The 18,905-nt window shown below is 64.2% G+C and overlaps 8 protein-coding genes across 8 annotated transcripts; 3 read left to right on the top strand and 5 right to left on the bottom strand.

Moving 5' to 3' along the window:
• Positions 1–410: 410 nt before the first annotated feature.
• On the bottom strand, positions 411–1,912 carry DCC1 (Dcc1p; the record flags this gene model as incomplete). The annotated part of the gene is made up of 4 exons (XM_076652170.1): positions 411–668; positions 727–816; positions 883–1,341; positions 1,403–1,912. The coding sequence occupies 4 exons, from the start codon at positions 1,910–1,912 to the stop codon at positions 411–413; spliced, it is 1,317 nt and encodes a 438-aa protein (XP_076502274.1).
• A 197-nt stretch (positions 1,913–2,109) lies between these two features.
• On the bottom strand, positions 2,110–4,748 carry SEC6 (SNARE-binding exocyst subunit SEC6; the record flags this gene model as incomplete). Its single annotated transcript, XM_076652169.1, has 6 exons — positions 2,110–2,295; positions 2,354–3,446; positions 3,506–3,519; positions 3,588–4,322; positions 4,389–4,637; positions 4,698–4,748. 6 exons carry the CDS (start codon positions 4,746–4,748, stop codon positions 2,110–2,112), a joined length of 2,328 nt encoding a protein of 775 aa, XP_076502273.1.
• Positions 4,749–5,129: 381 nt separating this feature from the next.
• Positions 5,130–6,675, top strand: JCM10292_004129 (cation diffusion facilitator family transporter; the record flags this gene model as incomplete). Its single annotated transcript, XM_076652168.1, has 3 exons — positions 5,130–5,529; positions 5,591–5,653; positions 5,714–6,675. The coding sequence occupies 3 exons, from the start codon at positions 5,130–5,132 to the stop codon at positions 6,673–6,675; spliced, it is 1,425 nt and encodes a 474-aa protein (XP_076502272.1).
• A 221-nt stretch (positions 6,676–6,896) lies between these two features.
• Positions 6,897–8,756, bottom strand: JCM10292_004128 (uncharacterized protein; the record flags this gene model as incomplete). The annotated part of the gene is made up of 10 exons (XM_076652167.1): positions 6,897–7,038; positions 7,107–7,148; positions 7,212–7,344; positions 7,415–7,530; positions 7,593–7,686; positions 7,838–7,874; positions 7,948–8,076; positions 8,139–8,303; positions 8,366–8,518; positions 8,742–8,756. The coding sequence occupies 10 exons, from the start codon at positions 8,754–8,756 to the stop codon at positions 6,897–6,899; spliced, it is 1,026 nt and encodes a 341-aa protein (XP_076502271.1).
• Positions 8,757–9,356: 600 nt separating this feature from the next.
• JCM10292_004127 (uncharacterized protein) lies at positions 9,357–11,959 on the bottom strand (the record flags this gene model as incomplete). Its single annotated transcript, XM_076652166.1, has 10 exons — positions 9,357–9,393; positions 9,455–9,496; positions 9,557–9,820; positions 9,883–10,477; positions 10,537–10,542; positions 10,606–10,746; positions 10,811–10,909; positions 10,979–11,050; positions 11,117–11,161; positions 11,221–11,959. The coding sequence occupies 10 exons, from the start codon at positions 11,957–11,959 to the stop codon at positions 9,357–9,359; spliced, it is 2,040 nt and encodes a 679-aa protein (XP_076502270.1).
• A 259-nt stretch (positions 11,960–12,218) lies between these two features.
• On the top strand, positions 12,219–13,407 carry JCM10292_004126 (uncharacterized protein; the record flags this gene model as incomplete). The annotated part of the gene is made up of 6 exons (XM_076652165.1): positions 12,219–12,271; positions 12,347–12,515; positions 12,839–12,927; positions 13,002–13,060; positions 13,122–13,262; positions 13,337–13,407. The coding sequence occupies 6 exons, from the start codon at positions 12,219–12,221 to the stop codon at positions 13,405–13,407; spliced, it is 582 nt and encodes a 193-aa protein (XP_076502269.1).
• Positions 13,408–13,685: 278 nt separating this feature from the next.
• On the bottom strand, positions 13,686–15,291 carry JCM10292_004125 (uncharacterized protein; the record flags this gene model as incomplete). The annotated part of the gene is made up of 9 exons (XM_076652164.1): positions 13,686–13,858; positions 13,980–14,090; positions 14,167–14,243; positions 14,327–14,433; positions 14,516–14,620; positions 14,697–14,801; positions 14,880–14,987; positions 15,044–15,056; positions 15,134–15,291. The coding sequence occupies 9 exons, from the start codon at positions 15,289–15,291 to the stop codon at positions 13,686–13,688; spliced, it is 957 nt and encodes a 318-aa protein (XP_076502268.1).
• A 394-nt stretch (positions 15,292–15,685) lies between these two features.
• QNS1 (glutamine-dependent NAD(+) synthetase) lies at positions 15,686–18,748 on the top strand (the record flags this gene model as incomplete). The annotated part of the gene is made up of 13 exons (XM_076652163.1): positions 15,686–15,689; positions 15,823–15,900; positions 15,965–16,049; positions 16,117–16,148; positions 16,222–16,306; positions 16,369–16,564; positions 16,623–16,711; positions 16,773–16,890; positions 16,957–17,297; positions 17,373–17,945; positions 18,029–18,403; positions 18,481–18,533; positions 18,606–18,748. The coding sequence occupies 13 exons, from the start codon at positions 15,686–15,688 to the stop codon at positions 18,746–18,748; spliced, it is 2,172 nt and encodes a 723-aa protein (XP_076502267.1).
• Positions 18,749–18,905: the final 157 nt, after the last annotated feature.

Here is an 18,905-nt window from a genome sequence, read left to right as displayed (position 1 = left end):
TTCTGGCGAGTCCGGCTGAGCAGTCATAGCGTAGCAGAGTTGTGACAGAAGGAATGAAGAGAGAACAGAAGCTAAGGCGAGCTGAGTGCACGTAGAAGAAGGCGGCCGGCCAGAGCTCGTGAGCGCGAAGCCCGGAGCCCGAAGTGCCCGAAGCCCCGCGGGCTCGAAAGCCCGGCGAGTCTCCGATCGGCAAGTTCGGACGACGCGTGGCACTTGCTGACCAGTACATTTTGGAGACGAGCAACGATCGGAGCCCAGGCGAAAGCGAAGCCCGCTTCGAAGGTTACAGTCAGCTCTTCGGCGCGGATTCTGCGAGAGCCCGTCGGCCCCGTCGTAAGCGCAGCCTCGTCAGCGCCGGCATTGCAGTCAAGGGGGACGTTCTGAGTCACGATGCACGGCGTAAGCGACATCTACGTCCACAAATTGCGGGGCGTCCACCAAGTCGTCTCGCGTTCTCGGACCTTGCGGACAAACTTGAGCACGAGCGCGTCGCGCTTTTTCTTGTCGCCGCCGGTCAGATCGTCGATGAAAAGGCTCATATCGGCTTCAAGCCAGCGCGACTTGAGCGAGAAGAGCTCGGCAAAGCGTGCAGCCGGGTCGGGCGAGAGCGAGGAGGGCGGGAGGTACTGGATCGTCGAGAGAGGCGGCGGTTCGCAAATGTGCAAGCCCTGCAAGGGGCGACGTGTCAGGAGCATCTTCAGAAGGACGAGCAACGCGACAACGCACGGCAAGTAAGGACAGCTCGCAGAGCGGAGCGAAGCCACCGGCGACGCTCTTCCACTTGGTGACGAAAGGGTCAAGGGGTTGTCGCCCGAACTTGAAACGAGAAGACAAGTCAGTCTCGAGGGCAATCGAGCGAGAGACACCGGAGACCGGACGCACCCCTCCGTTGGCGAGCGAGACGATCCCGACCTCCTTGACGACCTGCCTCGCATCAAGCTTCCATCGCCTCTTGCCCGCGACTTCGAGCTCCTCGCCAAACCAGCCCAGCAGGGCACGCGCGACTTGCTCGCTCCCGCAGTCGACCGCGTCGAGCGCGTCGACGAGGTCATCATCCTCCGCTTCTGTCCAGACTGGGCCGCTCGATGCCGCAGCAGGGACCGCCTTCCCCTTGCCCTTGTCCTTCTTGCCGGTCGGAGCAGCCGTATGCGCAATCGCGGCGGGCACGGGCAATGTCGAGAGGACGGAGGGCAGAATTGAGAGGAGGAAGGACGATGGAAGCGGGCGTAGGTAGCCGTCGAGCTCGACGACACGGTTGCGCTTGAGCGCTGTGCGTATTTCAGCATCCGAGGCGGGGATCCGAGACCGCAGCGAGTCGAAAGTGACATGCTGACGAGTTGCCTGAGCGCTCGACAGCGGGTGAGCGGGCAGAGAATGCTCGAGAATTCCGAGAGAGGCGCACCTGTGTAGCTGCATCCTCCTCGGCTGCATCTCCCGCGTACTCTGCACCCTTGAGCAGAGCCTCGAGCTTGTCGGTGCGCGCGACGGCCGGGACCGCCTCGAGCGTCTCGTGCAGGACCGCCTCGATCTCGATGGGCGCGTACTTGGTCTTCTTGCGCGCCGGCCCGTCGTCCGCGTCGTCAATAGCTGGCTCAGCGCTCGCCCCGACCGACCCACCTGTGCCGGAGACGAACCACTTCTGCCTTCCCTCGTCGTCGCCGCTCCCGCTCGCGCACACGCACAGCGAGTTCGAGTTCTGCACGCCGCGGAGCGCGTACGTCTGCCAGTCGGTGACGAGCACGGCCGAGTCTGCAAGGTCGCCGCGGATCTCGAGCGCCGACGAGGACGACGACGGAGCGGTCGAGAGGAGCGCGGCGAGGGCGGGAGGGAGCGCGAGGAGCTGGTACGACGTCGTGCGCGTGCCTGCAGGGTCTTGCGCCTTGTCGGTGAATTGCACGAGACGCTCGTGCATCTTTACGTGGTGAGCCCGAGGAGAGAGCGGAGCGGGAGACGCGTCGAGCAGGCGGCTCGACGCGACGGACGCCGACAGAGATGAGGATCGACCGTCGATTCGTTACAACAGGGCAAGGACTAGATGCAGCAGATAGAGAGACACTGTGACAACAAGGGTACGCGGGCACAACGCGAGGAAGCGTGAGGAGGCGACGTCTACTTGGCGGGCATGCGCTCAAAGATGCTCGGCGCCTCGGGCGCCTCGACCTTTTCGCTCTGCACCTTGCGCTTGACCGAGTCCATGATGTCGCTCACGGCCGAGCGGTCGAGGTCGTCGCGCGCCTTCATGAGCGCCTCGGTGAAGGCGAGGTTGGCGCCGTACTTTTTGCGGAACGGCCAGTACTGCATGCGGGAGCGAGCGTCAGGGCATGCGTGGGGATCAGAAGGACACCAAACGCACGTCGAGGAAGACCATCATCTTGCTCGCGCTCATGAGGGTCAGGACCGACTCGAGCACGTCAAAGTAGCTGACGAGCTCCTGCTTGGGTTTGTACTGGAGGAAGAAGGCGAACGCGAGGTCGATATCCTGGCGCATGCGGTCGCACGCGGTCGGCATCTTGAGTTTGCCCGCGCGCCGCACGGCGACGAGGTACGTAATGAGGAACGTGTCGAGAATGTCTTCGATCAGGAGGTCGAACAGGTTCGGGTTGAGGTGCACCTGGTAGTCGTCGACCATGTAGTCCTTGAGCGTCTCGACAATCTGCCGCATCGGGTCCGACCCGTCGGCCGGCGCCGTGTACCAGCTCGGCTGCAGGAGCACCTTGGTCGCCGGCTTGAGGTCGTGGAAGACGACGTCGATCAGGACCTGCACGCAGCGCTTGGCCACGTCGAGATACCCGTCCATCGCGTCGTTGAGCTTGTCGGCGATCGCGGCCTTGTACTTGTTGCTCACGAGCGGCTCGAGGCGGTTGCTCAGCGCCTCGGTAAAGTCGGCCGACTTGATCTGGTCGTTGGCGAGCGCCATGACATACTCGGGCAGGCCGGGCGCGACGCCCTCGTCGCCCTTGATCTGCTTGTTGTACTCCTGGTCGAGCAGCTTGAGCCACTGGGCCTGCACGGCGCGCATGACGCGGTTCGCCTCGTCGACGACGCGCGCGAGGACGGCCGCCTGGTTCGAGTCGAGCGCGAGGTCGACCTGCTGGTTGAGCATCTGGAAGAGGATGACGGCGCCCTGCATTCCGTAGTACCCGTCGGCGTCTGTTTCGGGCGGCTGCTCGCGTCCGACAAACTCGGCGACCTCGGTCTTCATCAGGTTCGACGTCCACTCGTCCATCTTCTTGGTAATAACGGCAAAGTAGTTGTCGATGAGTGCGCTCTCGTTGCCGTCGAGCAGCGGCGGCTGGAGCCACTCCGAGTCGACGCCGAGCTCCTTTGTGAGCGTCTTGTGGTACTCCTTGGTGAACTGCGAAAGCCGCAGGAGCGTCGCCGCGTCCGGACCGGACTTGACGTAGGTCGCGAGAAAGTCGTACAGCGCCTTGTGGTAGCCCTTGACGCTGTTGGACGGCAGGTGTCAGCGAAAGTATCGTTTGCGAGAGGGGGGGTTTGAGCGCACTAGACCTGCTCGATCTGCGTGTGGAGACAAGGCAAGTCAGTCGAGGGAAATTGAAAAGACAGCCAGTACCGCGCGCGCGCACCTTCCAGTCTTCTGGGAACTTGTCGACGAGCAGGTCGCGCACGGTGAGGATGTCGTCGTAGATCCACTCGAGCTCGTCGATCCACCGCACGCCGTCCTCTCCCGCGCGTCGGAAGCTCTTCTCGACGTCGGTGCGGCACCCCTCGCGGATCGCGTCGAGCACCTTGCTGCGGTAGTGCTTGATCGTGCGCGCGTCGGCCTGGAGACTGCGGAACCGGCTCGCGACGTCCATGTTGCCCGCCTTTTTCACCATGCGAATCGCGATCGCCTTCTGGTCGCGCGCGCCCTCGACCTCGGCAATCTTGCACAGCTTGACGGCGACGCTCGCGTTGCCCGCGCGCGCCAGCTCGAGGAGCTCGCGCGCGAGGCGAAAGTAGTTGGCCTCGAACGCCTCGATTGTCTCGCCGAGGCGCTCAAAGTAGCGCTCGAGCGTCTCGCGCGTGCTCTGCCCGCCGAGCTGCGCCGCGGCGGGCGCGTTCGGGTCGGGCGAGTGCACGGTCGACGAGGGGAGCGACGACGCCGAGCCGGCCTTTTTCGCCTGGGCGAGCGTCTCGTTGCGGAAGGTCTCGAGCTCGGTGAGGTGGTAGTGGATCGGGAGGAGGTTGGGCGAGGGGCCGAGCGGGTCGGAGCGGTCCGACGCGAGGAGGTCCGAGAGGTGCGACAGCCGCGAGTACATGCTGCGGAGCGACGTGACCATCTCGAGCGTCTGCGTCAGCCGTCGGTGGACGATCGAGACCTGCGCGAGCGGTGCCGGGAATGTCAGTGTGCGCTGGACAGTGCATTCGAGGACGAGAGGACTCGCCTCGACGAGCTTGCCGAAGCCGTCGATGTGGCCGCGCGGGTCGGCCATGAGGTGCTCGACCTCCTTGAGGCTGTCCTTGAGCTGCTCGGTGGCATTCTTGGCGTGTTTGAGGCCCTGGAGGCCCTCCTTTGTGAGGTCGACCTGTTCCTTTGCGCGGTGCGAGAGCGTCTGCTGTAGCTGGGTGCGCTCCTTGGTGATGCGCTGGCGGAGCAAGGGGATGCGGGTGAGGGTCGGCGGGGTCGACAAATGCTGTGTGCGAGCGAGCGCGGGTCAAGTGGGGGCGTGACGACGAGGGGAGCGGGAGCGCACCTCTGCGATGGCGGATGCTGCCGTGGGCTGGTGCGGCACGAGGGTCGCCATGTGCGCGCTCTACCGCCCGTGCATGCGCTGCCGGTCGACGCGGGCGTGTGCGGGTGCCGTCAGAGGGAAGAGACGCGTCGCGGCTGTTGCTGTCTTCACTTCTCGCTCGTACTGCGCCGAGGAGAGCGCCCGTTGCGCGTTCCAGACTGCGCGGTACTGCCCTTGCCGCACCCTCTCCCGCCGCCCCGCATCCACCTCACCTGCACACTCCCCTCCCCTCGCCTCGCCTCGTCGTCGTCCGTGTCGCGTGCGCTGCCCCTCGTCGGCCGCTGCATGTCCTGCTCGCGCGTCCTCGTCGCAGCTGCAGCCCGGCGCGCCCCCGCCCTCCGCCCCTCGCTCTCGTCGTCCAGCGCCCTCGCGCGCACCCGCGTCTACCTCACCATGGCTGCCCCGCTCCCCGCCGACCCGCTCACCTCGCTCCGCCAGCGCACGCCCGCCGCCGACCGCACCCACTCGGGCCACTCGCACTCGCACGCGCACGGCGGACACGGCCACGGCCACTCGCATGGCATCGAGGAGACGGCGCACCTCTCGTCGGCGTTTCAGTCGCTCCGCAACCCGGCCCACCTCGACCCGGGCTCGCGCATCACCCTCGTCGGCCTCGTAGCGAACGTCGGCCTCACCGCCGTAAAGGGCGCCGCCGGCTACATCCTCGCCAGCTCGGCGCTCCTCGCCGACGCCGCTCACTCGGGCAGCGACCTCGTCGCAGACGTCGTCACCCTGGTCAGCTACCGCGTCGGAAAGTGGGAGCCCAGCACCCGGTACCCCTACGGCTACGGAAGTGCGTGCTCCGTGTTCTCGGCTGCGTCGACTCAAGGCTGACCTTGACCCGTTCCGCGCAGAGTTCGAGTCGCTCGGGTCGCTCGTCGTGTCGTTTCTCCTCATTGCCACCGCAGCAGGCATCGGTACGTTGGTGGAGCGCGCGCAAGTTCGAGACGCGGGCTGACGAGAGAGCTCCTTCGCAGGCCTGCATTCGTACCACCACCTCCTTCTCTCACTCGCTACCATCCCCTCCATCCCGCCTGATCTCCTCGCATCCCTCGACTTCCTCCCGCACGGTCACGTTCACGGGCCGGAAGCGAGCGATGCGGCCTTGAGCGGAGGAGCCGACGGAGCCGCCGCCGTTGCAGAGACGGTCGACGCGCGCGCAATGTACTTTGCCGCCTTCTCGATCCTCGTCAAGGAGTGGCTCTACCGCGCAACTCTGCGCGTCGCCAAGCAGCAGCACTCGAACGTCCTCCTCGCCAACGCGTACCACCACCGCAGCGACTCGCTCGGCTCGCTCGTCGCGCTCCTCGCCATCGGCGCAGCGCGCGTCGGCTACCCCATGCTTGACCCCATCGGCGGGCTCGTCGTCACGGGCATGATCGCCAAGCAGGGCTACGACGTCGGCAAGGACGCGCTCAAGGCGCTCGTCGACCAGGTCGGCGACGAGGACGTCCAGCCAAAGGTGTACGACGCGATTCGCAGCCTCAGCAGTGCGAACGTCGAGCCGTGGCGCGACGAGCAGCGTGGCAAGGGCAAGGCACGGCTACTCCCCTCGTCCTCCTCCGCGCACGACCACGACCACGACCACGACCGTGCGCACGACCACGCCGACCCCTCGCCGGCATCGGGCACGCTCCCCATCCTCGCCATCCCGTCCATCCGCCTCTTCGCCTCCGGGCCCTCGCTCCTGATCGACATCCTCCTCGTCCTGCCCCCGTCCCTCTCGCTCGCCGAAGCGAGCCACATCGAGCAGGCCGTCGGGCGCCGCGTGCGCGAGGTCGTCGGCCGAGAGCGCGTACGCGAAGTCGTCGTGCGCATGCGCGCGGACGGGGTCGACGACGCGGCTGGGGGCAGCGCGGCGGATGGGGCGCGCGAGGGCGTCGAGTTTGCGCACGACGAGCTCGTGAGGACGGCTGCCAAGGGTGGCAAGGAGCAGTAGAAGTGGATGTAGAGTCCGTATGATGCAGTGCTGTGCTTGCACTTCGAGACCGCGACGCTTTTCGTTCGCGAGCTCCGGGTTGAGAAGGTCCAAGTGTCGAACGCTTTCCTTGCTCGACTACGAAAGCCCTGCCCAGTCCCAAACTTGCTACTACTGATGGACAAGTCCTAATTCGAGGGCAAACGGCGTCCGTTGCGCACGCCGGCCGTAGGAAACCGCATCTACTTGATGTCGTCGAGGTGCGGCACGAGTCGGTCGATGGCCTTCCTCTGCCACGGCTCGAGTGCGCTTCCGTACTCCGTGTCGAGGAAGCCCTCGTACGGGTCGACTTCGAGCGTCTGCACGCCCGCGAGGGTCTCGATGCTGTTTTGCGTCAATGACACGGGTCAGGGAGTACGCTTGGACGAAGTTCAGCGGGAGATGAGACGCACATGCGATGGATGCTGAGCGGAACATAGGCAGGAGCGTAGCCTCTGCAGGGTCGCAAAGGATTCAAGGAGCTGGCATCACAAAAGGACGCGAGAAGATAAGCGCACCCTTCCTGCAGGTACACGAGCCGACCATGGCCTAGCTCGTCCGCAATCCGCATGAGCTTCTTAGTGATCGACACAAAGCCCTTGTTTGTGACCGACTGTCGCGCGAGCGGGTCCATGATGCCCGCGTCGAGTCCTGCGGATTGCGGCGCGGAAGGTGTGAATTGGGAGGCCTCGAGCGGACAAGGGTAGGATGGGAAACGCACCGCTCGCAACAATGATCAAGTCGGGCTTGTACCTCCACAGTGCCGGCAGGACCAGCGTCTCCAGCGTGTACTCGTACGCGCCGTTCCCGCACCCGGGCAGAAGCGGAATGTTGAAGCTGAGGACAGCGGTCTGCGGGTCAGCCCGTCAAACTCGAGATGAGCTGTGTACGTGCCTCACTTGAAACCAAACCCTTTGCCTTCACCGCGGTGCTCTGCCATGCCAGTGTCGGCAGGGAAGTTGCGGTCTTGGTGGACCGAGATGGTCAGGACGTCTGCCAGGTGAGCATCAGTGTTAGTGCGATTGAATGCAGAAGCAATGAGGTGCATCAGACTCGCCGTTGCGGTTCCAGAAGATCTAGCACAAGAAGAGTGCACGGGTCAGTCTCGTTCCGCTTCGCAGTTCGGAAGCGAGCTGGACGAAACCCACCTTCTCCGCGCCATTGCCATGATGCACGTCGAGCTGCAGATTGAGAAGTGAGTATACGATTGCGCGCAGGAGCTGCCCTCCAAGGTTTGCAGTCAGCTGGACGCACGTCGACAATTGCGACCTTGCGCATTCCCAAGTTGCGCAGCGCGTATTCTGCCGAGATCGCGCCGTTGTTGAACATGCACTGGCCCCGACCGGTGTCGGGCTCGGCGTGGTGGCCGGGCGGGTGCATGAGCTGTTCAAATACAGCGTGCTATGAGCTGAGCTAAAGAACAAAAAGGTGAAGGACTGGCGCACCGTGTATCCATTCTTCACCTCGCCCTTGACGACAGCTTTGAGCATGCTCAGAGCTGCACCGAGCCCGTGCAGGGCGATGTCGTACGCCCCGCGACCGAAAGGGGACGCGCCGTCGCCGCAGTCGCCGCCGGGGTGGTTGCTCTCGAGCTCGACACGGTTGACATACTGCTGTCAACGGTCAATGAATGCAACGCAGAGGTCAAGAGAAAGAGATTGTGCAAGCGCACCTTTTCGTGGTGCACGAGCAACACGTCTTTCTTGGTTGCGGGCGTGAAATCGAGCGTGTGCAAGTGTCTGAGGAGGCCCGTCACGTCGATGAGCTCGTGCGCCAGGCGTTTCGTGTCTGGGTTGGCGGTGTTGCGCAGCGGCGCCAGGCCCACCTGCGAAATGCCAAGCGTCAGAATAGGGCAGCGCCGAGACGCGGAACGAAACCGACTCGATGGTCGGCGGGCAGGAGTGGGTTGTTCCCCGGGTTGTACCACCCGAATATGGAGCACCAGATATAGCCTGTGCGAGCGAGAGATTCGAGGCGCAAGACTAGACGCGGAGGGAGGTGCTCGAGGGGAAGGAAAGGGCAACGACGAGGAAATCTCGCCCTCGCACGCAGGCGGCCTCCATCCCGCTGGTCGGGTCACCTGCACGTTGCCGAATTGCGTGCGTCTGTCTTGGCTACTCGGTGTCGAAGCAAATCGCGGCGAGTCCGGGGGATTTCCGCGACCGGTGCGGAAGAACCGCTCGAGGGGTCGAAGCGCTGCGCCGCGTGGCGATCGAATCGGAGGCGCGGCGCCGCTCAACAGCGTCAGCTTGGAGCAGGTAGTCTCCTCATTGGCGGGCAGGCACGAGAGCAAAAAAGAGAGGGCAAATCAGCTCCGCAGATCCGACCAGGAGACAGCGCAAGCAAGCAGACAAGAACGCAGAGCGAGGCAGCGTGCACTTTGGAGACCAGGAAAGCACGTGGTACGAAGAATGAGCGCGAATGAGCGGGAAGCACTGAACAAAACGTGTTTCGATCGTGAGGCGACAGGCGACAGGGGTCCCATTCGCTCCGTCTTCGAGGACGGGCTTTGAAGCTACTTGGGAAGGAGGTAACAAGTCTGGAGTACAGATGAAAGAAGAGAGGAGGCTAGGCGCAGGGAACCAGACTAGTGACCATGGGGAGACGGGCGGAGAGACGAGACGAGACGAAGCGAGACCGAACTCCGGCGCGGAGAGTTGCGACTAGACCTGGGTGCCCGGGTAGTACCAGGTGACGAGACTGTGCGCAGAGAAGGGTCAGCGAGCCGGCAGCGGACGTGGGCGAGAGAGGGAGCACGCACGCGATGATCACGTAGACGAACATGAGCGAGACGCCCTCAAGCCTGCAGACATCGTCGAAGTCAGCCTTCGCCCAATCAGAAGTGCACGGTGCGACCACGCACCAGTTCGTCCTGCCGTCGCCGATGGCGCAGTTCACGGCCCAAATCGAGACGAACACGACGAGCGTCTCGTACGAGTCGAACTCGAGGTCGAGCGGCTGACCGATGGCCCATCCGAGGAGGATGAGGACGGGGACGATGAAGAGCGCGACCTGGATCGACGAGCCGACGGCGATGGAGAGCGAGAGGTCGAGCTTGTTCTTGGTCGCGACCGTGACGGCCGTGACGTGCTCTGCGGCATTGCCGACGACGGGGAGAAGGATGAGACTGCGCGACAAGGGGGCGCATTAGCCTACTGAGCAAGACAAGTCGTAGAGCGGAAGACGCACGCGACAAACTCCTTGCTGACGTTGCCCGTCTGGGTCAAGCCGTCGATAGACGACACGAGGAACTCGGCCGTGACACCCGTGAGCGCCGTGACGACGGCGAGGAGGACAAAGCCAAACCAGGGCGACAGCTCGGGCTGGTGCTCGAGCGAGTCGCTGCCGTGCGCATCGCCGCCCTTCTCGAGGTCGCGCTGCTCGCGCGTCGAAAAGCCGCCGATCGCAGCTGCGGCTTGCGCCTCGAGCTCGCCCGCGTTGGGTACGAAGACGCCCTCGCGCGGCTCTGGCGGGACGTGGTGCCCGGCGGTGGACGACGCGGCGCCGCTCGAGCGCGTGCGCGTGAGGCCCTCCTCGGCCATCGAGAGGTTCGCCGGAATGGGCTGATCGCCGTGCACGAAGCTCGACGCGCGCGAGCGCACCGAGCGGTTCGAGGCCGAAGACGACGACGAGCTGCCCCAGCTCGGGAGGGACGGAATGCGGAACACCTTGCCCTCGACGGGCGGGAAGGGGCCCTCGGCGTACGTCATGAGCGGCTTGCGGGGGTCACGCGGCGGCGCAGGTGCGTAGAGGTACGAATGCGTCCAGAGCTGGAAGAGGAGGTCTGCGGGCGAGCAAGGTCAGTCGCGGTCTCGAGGTTCGAGGCTGGTCCTGGGTACGCACAGCAGGCTGCACGGCGAAGAAGAAGTCAGTCTCGTAATCGAGCGGGACGAGTGAGAAACGAGGACGCACCATAGACGATGAGGAGGATGAAAGCGATGCCGCGCGAGAGGCGGAGCACGGCATCGTCGGTCAAAGCCTCGCTCTGCACGGCGTTCTGGTTGATGAACGCGTGGAAGCCGACGGGGATGACGATGGCGACGACGGCGATGCCTGCGCGTGAGGGTGACTCGTCAGTGTCGACGTAGTCGCGGCATCCGAGGGAAGTGCAACACACCGAGCAAGTTGATGTTGAGCTGCGCGGCACGAATCGAGTAGCCCTGCTCGTAGAACTTGAAGCCGCCGGCAGCGAAGCAGCAGCCGAGAACGAGGAGACCTGCGCGAAGCGGATCGAGAAGGTCAATTTCGTAAATGTGTGTGGGCAGCTCACGGCGAGGCAACGCACAGTTCGAGAGGATGCTGCCGAGCATGGACGAGCGGACGATGCCGAGTTCGCCCTTGGTGAGAGCGAGAATCGCTGCGCCAAGACAAGAGACACGTCAGCTCGTGCGGCTGCAAGGGCAAGTCGTGTGATCGGACGCACCAATGATGAGCTCGACGGCGTTACCGAACGTCGCGTTGAGCAGACCTGCGAGCGAGAGCGGGCGAGTCAGGGTCGGCTCAGGAAAGAGCAGAGAGGGAACGCACCGCCGAGAGCATCGCCAACACGGATGGCGAGCTCCTCTGTCGCGTAGCCGAGGAGGGCCGCGAGGGGGACGATGGCGAGGAAGCTCATGACAAAGGTGATGGTGGCCGACTGGTGCGAGAGGTCCATGGCCCACGAGACGGGGACGAAGACGAGGAGGACATTGAGCCACGAGTAGCGCGCGACGTTGATGCAGCACTGGCGGAACGACGGGTTCTTGCCGATCGGCTTTTTGGGCGCGAGGAGGGCCTTGCTGAGAAAGACAGGGCGCGGCGGCTGGTCGTCCTGGGGCGCGGCGATGTCGCGCGACCCGGCGGGCGGCGCGATGCACGTGGGCTCGGCGGACCAGGGGCGCGTCCCGTCGACGGTGGCCGCGCTCGCGCAGGTCGCCGTGCGCGGGAGTTTCTCGCGGAGACTGTCCTGGTCGTCGGCGAGCGCGGGCGAGGCGGTCCCGCCGCGGTGGGCGCGGTCGAGGTTGGGCAGCGACGACGAGCGCACGACGCTGGCGCCGCCCGAGGGCCCGGCTGGGCGGTGCCGGGCGGCGGTGGCGGGGGAGATGGCGTCGAGGAGTCTGGACGTGAGCGTGGGAGCGCTCAGCTCGCCCGCGGGCGGGGCAGCGGCGAGAGGGGCCGCGTGGTGCGCGAGGGCGCGGTCATGGTCGTGGCGGGGGGAGTAGCCACTATGAGGGGGTTCGTCCGGGTCGTCCGGGTTGATGGCAGGGAGTGCGACGGGCTGGACCATTCAATGGATGCGCAGAGCTCGAGCACGCGGGGGTCGACGGGGAAAGAGAGAGAAGGAAAGAGACGAAGCCACTGCACCGGGCGAAGGGCGAAGGGCTCGCTCCGCGCGGGGACACGCACGACGAAGGCTTGGACGCACCTCGCGCCCTTCCCTCGCCTCTGTGTGCACGATGGATTGCATCAGCACCACTGTATAGACACTCCAGAGCATTACCGAGCCATCCGAACGCTCTCCGATGCGAGGGAGGCGCGCGATAGCGATGTCCGACCGCGTGGTGCACCGCCTCGCGCTCACGCGGCGTCGCAGCTTCGCGTCAGCAACCACAAGAGAGCCAGAGAGAGGATTGCAGAGGCCCGAGGCTCACGTAGCAGTAGATCGCAACCGCAGACACACCCAGCGCTGGTCGCTCTACTCGCTCGGCGTCCCTCTCGGCCTCATCGCTTCCCTCGCCCGATCGCACCTCTTCCACCTTGTCCTTCAGCTGCCCGTGCGTCCTGCTGTGCTTGGGGACACTGCCGAGCTCGTGCTCATCTGCAAGGCCGTCAGCTACCTGCCCGTGCGCTCGCGCTCGCTGCCTCCACCTCGACCTCCTCCCTTCCTCGGCTCGACTCGTCGTCTGCGATCCCGCTAGCTGGTACGTCTCCACCGTGCACGCACTGTAACACGTGACCGTGCTCACCGTGTCGGTCCTCTGCAGCCCGTGCGCGCCGCCGTCCCCGTCCACCTCCGCCCCGACCTTCGGTCTCGTTCTCGGCGGCATTTTCTACGGCTTCCCCCGCCCGATAGGCCCCAGAAATCGCCCAAGACATCCGGGAGCGACCCATGTGCGACGACGCCCTTTGCATTCCAATTTTGTTTGTATGTGGTTGTGACAAACAGCGTTCGCAAGAGGGCACCGAGGCGCACATCTGCCCCCGGTGTCACAACGGCACCGTTTTTGCCACCAAGGAGCGCAACTGCTTCACCTTGTGCGCTTCTGCCCCTTCCCTCATTCCGAAGAGACCTGCTGACAGCGAAACTCACGGTCGGGTGCCGCTCGCAGCTGCTGCATCCCAGTCCTTCCGCTCGGTTCTGAACATCTGTGGTTCTGCTCGACCTGCAGTGCGTCAGTCTCTCTAGTGACATGGCCCTCTGCTTGCTGACCCGGTCGAGCGCGCAACAGGCTGGGCCGCCTCGCAGAACGGGCCCGCACCGCCGCTAGCGGGCCAAGCCGGCGCCTTCTACGGCCCGAACCAAGGCGCGCCCAATATGGCGTACCCACCGCAGATGCAGATGGGCGGCGGCGGCTACGGGCAGGGGTACCGTGCGTTTGCTTTTCTGTCAGGTTGCCGCGAGCGCCCAGCTGACCTCGTCGGTCGTTGGCGCGCGCGTGGGCAGCTCAGCAGCAGATGCAGCCGGGTTACGGTCAGCCCCAGGGTTACGGCCAGCCGCAAGGCTACCACCAGTGAACGTAAGCCAACTCCGCCTTCTTCCCAGGCTTCGGAACCCATTCGCAACTTCTCCTCATGCCCCTCCCTCACCCGTCGTTCCCTCTAACACCCTTAGCTCCACTCTAGACACTATCAGCCGTCTGCAACTTGCTCGTTCTCTCCCGTCCCTTTTTAGCACTCTGCTTTCTGGGCAAGCGGTCAGCAGCGACGAGGCAGAACCGCAGAGAGTGCACAGCGCTCGGATAGTACAACAACACGCTCCTGACGCCCCTCCCCTCGGTCGCGCCCGCCCTCGCTCACTCGTCGCCGTCCAGCTTGACGGCGGGAACGAAGAACGTGAGCACGCCCCCCGAGCTCGCCATGTCGTCCTCGTCTCCCGCGCCGCTGCCCCCACGCGCGCGCCGCTGCTGGTCCTTGGCCGTCGCGCCAATGTAGACGTAGAAGATGGCGCAGTGCGATGCGCAGAGACCTGGCGAACAGAGGAGCAAGGCAGGCGTCAGTGCGTTTCCGTCGAGGTTGCGCCACACCACGCGATTGACCCAATTCAGCGCATTGTGGCAGACGACCTATCGAAGGGGAAGCAAACGCACAGAAGATGGACGTCGTCGCGACCGTGTAGCTCGCGAGGAACTTGAGCAGGCTTTTGGCCTCGAGCGTCACGCTGAAGAACTGTCGCGGGTCTTCGTGCTGCGCAGCCACGTCTGTGCGCGATTGTCTGGTCGTTAGTATCGTGCTGTGGTGCGGACCGCCAGAGACGAAGAGGGCGCAAGAACGCACTTTCCGCACCCATGCTCGGTTTCTTGAGCCCGCGCCACTCAGTCTCAACCTTTGCCTCGTCTGCCTCGGCGCGGATCCTGTGTTGAATGGCAGCGCGGCATCAGCAAACGACTGAGCCGGTGATTCTGACGGTGACAGGGCAGGCCCCGTATCAACGCACCGAAGCTCGCCGGCGTTGTTGGCGCTCAGCGTCAGGTAGGGCGAGACAGTCTTTAGCCGCTCAACGACGGTGCGAAGGAGTTGCAGAGGCGGGAGGAGGAGGATGACCTGTTTCGCATGGCGGCTCGCTAGGTCAGCATGGTTGCCGGGTACCCAGGGTGCTGGATCAGGAACTGGCGAACGAACGCACATCAGGCGGCGGGCACAGCGGCTCCTTGAGCAGCTCAATATCAGCGGCCTTTTTGACGCGAACGGCGATGTCCTGCGTGATCTCGAGGCGCTTGCCGAGGCGGCTCTGTGCGATCGCAAATCATGCATCAACACAAACTGCTGCGAAGTAATTGAGACTGACTGCGGAACGGGCGACGCACCGAACTCTCGATCGCGAGCGAGAGGACCGGGTACGAGCCCTCGCCCGTTCCGCTGTTGTCGACGCCGCCCTTCTTCGCGAGCTTGATCGTGACTTGCGTCGCACCCTGTGCATTCTCAACAGCCTCGCATCAGCCTGAGCAAACAAGTGTGACCTGGTTGAGCGAGCTCAGTAGCGGACGCACGGAAGCAGACTTGAGCGCCTTTGCGAGCGCGTCGGTCGTCACCTCGAGGTAGATCTCGTTCATGTGATTCGATTCGAGGCGCAGGCTGCCGGCTCTGAAGATGACGTCCTGTTGGGCAAGTGAAGGATTAGTGTAAGCACTGGCAAGGTGAGAGAAGGACTGACATTGTTGATTTGGCTGTGTCGGAGCAATGTGACATCAGCAAGTCCGCCTCGACAGCCAACCTCGCAGGCGTATCCACGAAGTCTCCGCACCTCCAGACCTGAATCCCGCTCTTTGTGCCGTCGCCCATGCAGATGAAGTGTACGGCATCCTCCTTGAGCTTGAGGGTGGCGATCTTGGACAGCGGCGCGAGGCTGGTGATGAGGCGCGAGAGCTGGGGAGGGTTCGAGATCTCTGCCTTGAAGCGCATCTTGCTTGAAAGAGCGTCAAGTGCGCGAGAGTCGAGATGGTGCGCGAGCGAGATGTCAAAAGGGCGCGAGGCGAGACGGCCGCTTTGACGGCTGAGATCGCGTACAGGGCGGGTGGACAAGTCCTTCAGAGCCTTGCAGCTGCCTCTCGACAGCCTGCACTTGCGTGCGAGCGCAGAAGGAGCGTCGAGGCGAGGGCGCGGAACGACGAGCGGGAGAGAGGGCCGGCGCGCCTGAGTCCCTGCTAGCCCGTTCGGTAGGCTCGTGTACCTCTACTGAGCCAGCCGGACAGCCCTTGAGCGCTCGCGGCCGGAGTGTGCGCCGTGGACGAGATGGTCGGCGTCAACTCGCGGCTTTGACGGCTTCCAGCGCCTCGCCGCGACCGCAGAACGAGCCATGGGTGCGTGCAGCGTGGCCAACTGGATTGCGCAGGAGCTGCACTGACTCGCAGTCGCTTTCCTGCACCTCGTGGACGCCATTCCGCCGTGTGCCCCACTTCGCTTCTCGCTCGTCGCTGTCCTCGCCGCGCGCAGCTGCGAGCGCGCATCCGTCCGGCGGGCTGATCACCGTCGCAACCTGTTCACTCAACCAGCACGCCCTCGACTTTGACGGTCCGCTCGCCGTTCACTCCCTCCCCCTCGCTTCGCCTCGCTGATCTCTTCAGGCTCGACGCAGGCAACCTCGAGCGCATCCTGCGCTCCATCAAGATCGCAAAGGAACGCGGTGCAAAGCTCCGCATCGGTCCCGAACTCGAAATCACGCACGTCCTCGACCCTTCTCGCCTGTCGCGACGTCATGAAAGCTAATCTCGCGCCTCGCTTGGACAGTGCCTACGGCTGCCACGACCACTTCCTCGAAGGTGTGCATGCGATCAGCTATAAGCAAGCGCGGCCGCGGGAGAGCGCGAGGACTGATCCGCTTTCCTGCCTCAGGGGACACACATCTTCACTCATGGCAGGTCCTCGCCGACATTCTCAAGTGTGAAGATGCGCGCGACATGCTCGTCGACGTTGGGATGTGCGACCGTTGCTTTTCGGCTCATGTGGCGTTCTCTCGAGACTCACAAGCGCATCCCGCAGGCCCGTCGTGCACAAGAACGTCCTGTACAACTGCCGCATCATCTTCTTCAACCGCGAGATCAAGCTCATCCGCCCAAAAATGTGGCTCGCCAACGACGGCAACTACCGCGAGCTGCGCTGGTTCTCGCCCTGGTCCGCGCACCGCAAGGTCGAGGAGTTCTTCCTCCCCAAGATGATCTCCGACATCACCGGCCAGGTTCGCCTTTCTTGCCTCGGGTTTCGTAAAGAAATACCTTGCTGACTTGTCCGCATAGGCTACGGTCCCCATTGGTCATGCTGTGGTCGCCACGCAAGACACGTGCATCGGCGTCGAGATGTGCGAGGAGCTCTTCACCCCGGCGGCGTAAGTCTCGCTTGTTCGGTCGCATCTGAATCAGCAGCTGACGCGCGTGTTCTCGGCACAGCCCGCACATCGACATGGCGCTCGACGGCGTCGAGATCTTCACAAACTCGTCGGGCTCGCACCACGAGCTGCGCAAGCTCCGTACCCGCATCGACTTGATCAAGGAGGCGACGCTCAAGGTTTGCTTCTGCACGTCAGTCTTACAAGGTTTGTCCTCGTGCTAACCGCCTCTCGACACCGCACAGTCGGGCGGCCTGTACCTCTACGCCAACCAGCAGGGCTGCGACGGCGACCGCTTGTACTACGACGGTTGCTCCTTCATCACGCTCAACGGGCAGGTCATCGCGCAAGGCTCGCAGTTCTCGCTCAACGACGTCGAGGTCGTCACCGCGACGGTCGACCTGCAGCGCATCCGCGCGCACCGCACCTGGTCGAGCCGCAGCATGCAGGCCGCACAGACCGACAAGGTGTTCCATCGCTGCCGCGCCGAGACAAGGCTCAGCTCGGACTGCGATGAAGACCTCGCCGCGGCTGTGCTCGACAAGGAGGGCGAGTTCAAGTACAACCTTCCTGAGGAAGAGATCGCGTGCGTCTCGCCGAGCTCTCCCCCTTGCCACGTCGGTCCTTTTCCTTACGAGACCATGCTTGCTCACGCGCGCAGGTACGGTCCGGCGTGCTGGCTGTGGGACTACCTCCGCCGCTCGAGCACGAGCGGCTACTTTGTCCCACTCAGCGGCGGTATCGACAGCTGCGCGACGGCGACCATCGTCTACTCGATGTGCCGACTCGTCGCAAAGGCCGCCGCCGAGGGCAATGAACAGGTGATCGCCGACGCACGGCGCATTGCCGGCGAGCCTGCCGAGTCGCAGTACGTGCCCGTCGACCCCCGCGAGTTCTGCGGGCGCATTTTCCACACGTGCTACATGGGGACGAAGAACTCGAGCCGCGAGACGCGCGACCGCGCCAAGGGGCTTGCCGAGGCCATCGGCGCGTACCACGTCGACCTCAACATGGACGCCTGCGTCGACGCGATCCACACGCTCTTCACGCTCGTGACGGGCAAGAAGCCCGAGTACCGCGTGCACGGCGGGTCGAACGCCGAGAACCTTGCGCTGCAGAACATCCAGGCCCGCTTGCGCATGCTGCTCGCCTACCTGTTTGCGCAGCTCCTCCCGTGGGTGCGTGGAAAGCTGGGCGCGCTACTTGTGCTCGGCAGTGCCAACGTCGATGAAGCGTGCGTTTGCCTCTCGCTCGCCCTCTCGCCCCGTACGACCTCACTGCATGCGCGAAGCGAGGCTGACTGGGCCTCCTCGACAGGCTGCGCGGCTACTACACAAAGTACGACTGCTCCGCCGCAGATGTCAACCCCATCGGCGCCATCTCCAAGGTCGACCTGAAGCGCTTCATCGTGTGGGCCAAGGACGCGTTCGACCTGCCGATCCTCGACGACTTTGTGCACGCCGTCCCGACGGCCGAGCTCGAGCCGACGACGGGCGACTACGTCCAGAGCGACGAGGTCGACATGGGCATGTCGTACGACGAGCTGTCGGTCTTTGGCCGCCTGCGCAAGCAGGAAAAGATGGGCCCGTACGCCATGTTTACCAAGCTCGTCACCGTGTGGTCCGACAAGTGCTCGCCGACCGAGGTCGCCGAGAAGGTCAAGCGCTTCTTCTTTTACTACGCCATCAACCGGTGCGTTGCCTCGTCACTCTGTATCGGCGCTGCGTGACTTCAGCTCACCTCGGCTTCTCTTCTGAACCCTCGCACAGTCACAAGATGACGACGCTCACGCCGTCGTACCACGCCGAAGCCTACTCGCCGGGTGCGCACGGGTTCTCCCTGATTCTCGAAATTAAGAAGACGCTGACTCCCTCCCGGTCTCGTGCACGCGCAGACGACAACCGATTCGACCTGCGTCCGTTCCTCTACCCGGCGCGCTTCCCGTGGCAGTTCCGCCAGATCGACGCCAAGGCCAAGACGCTGCCCGATCGGAGCAAGAAGGACGGCGAGGCGAAGGACGAGGGGAAGAAGGCGTGACGAGAGCTTGGAGCGAGAGACATAGACTGGTTCCCGAACTGCAGAGACTGTATCGTGCGGTAGTATCCTGCGAATCGAGTGATCACTCTGAAGCAGTGTGAGCAGCCTGAGTGGTGGTTCGGCTGAGCGCTGTCTGGTGGCTCGCTGGAGTTCGTCT

Source organism: Rhodotorula paludigena (assembly GCF_050403205.1).
Source record: "Rhodotorula paludigena JCM10292 DNA, Rt_paludigena_JCM10292v1_ctg67, whole genome shotgun sequence".
Taxonomy (NCBI): Eukaryota; Fungi; Basidiomycota; class Microbotryomycetes; order Sporidiobolales; family Sporidiobolaceae; genus Rhodotorula; species Rhodotorula paludigena.
This window is presented reverse-complemented; position numbering and strand designations above follow the sequence as displayed.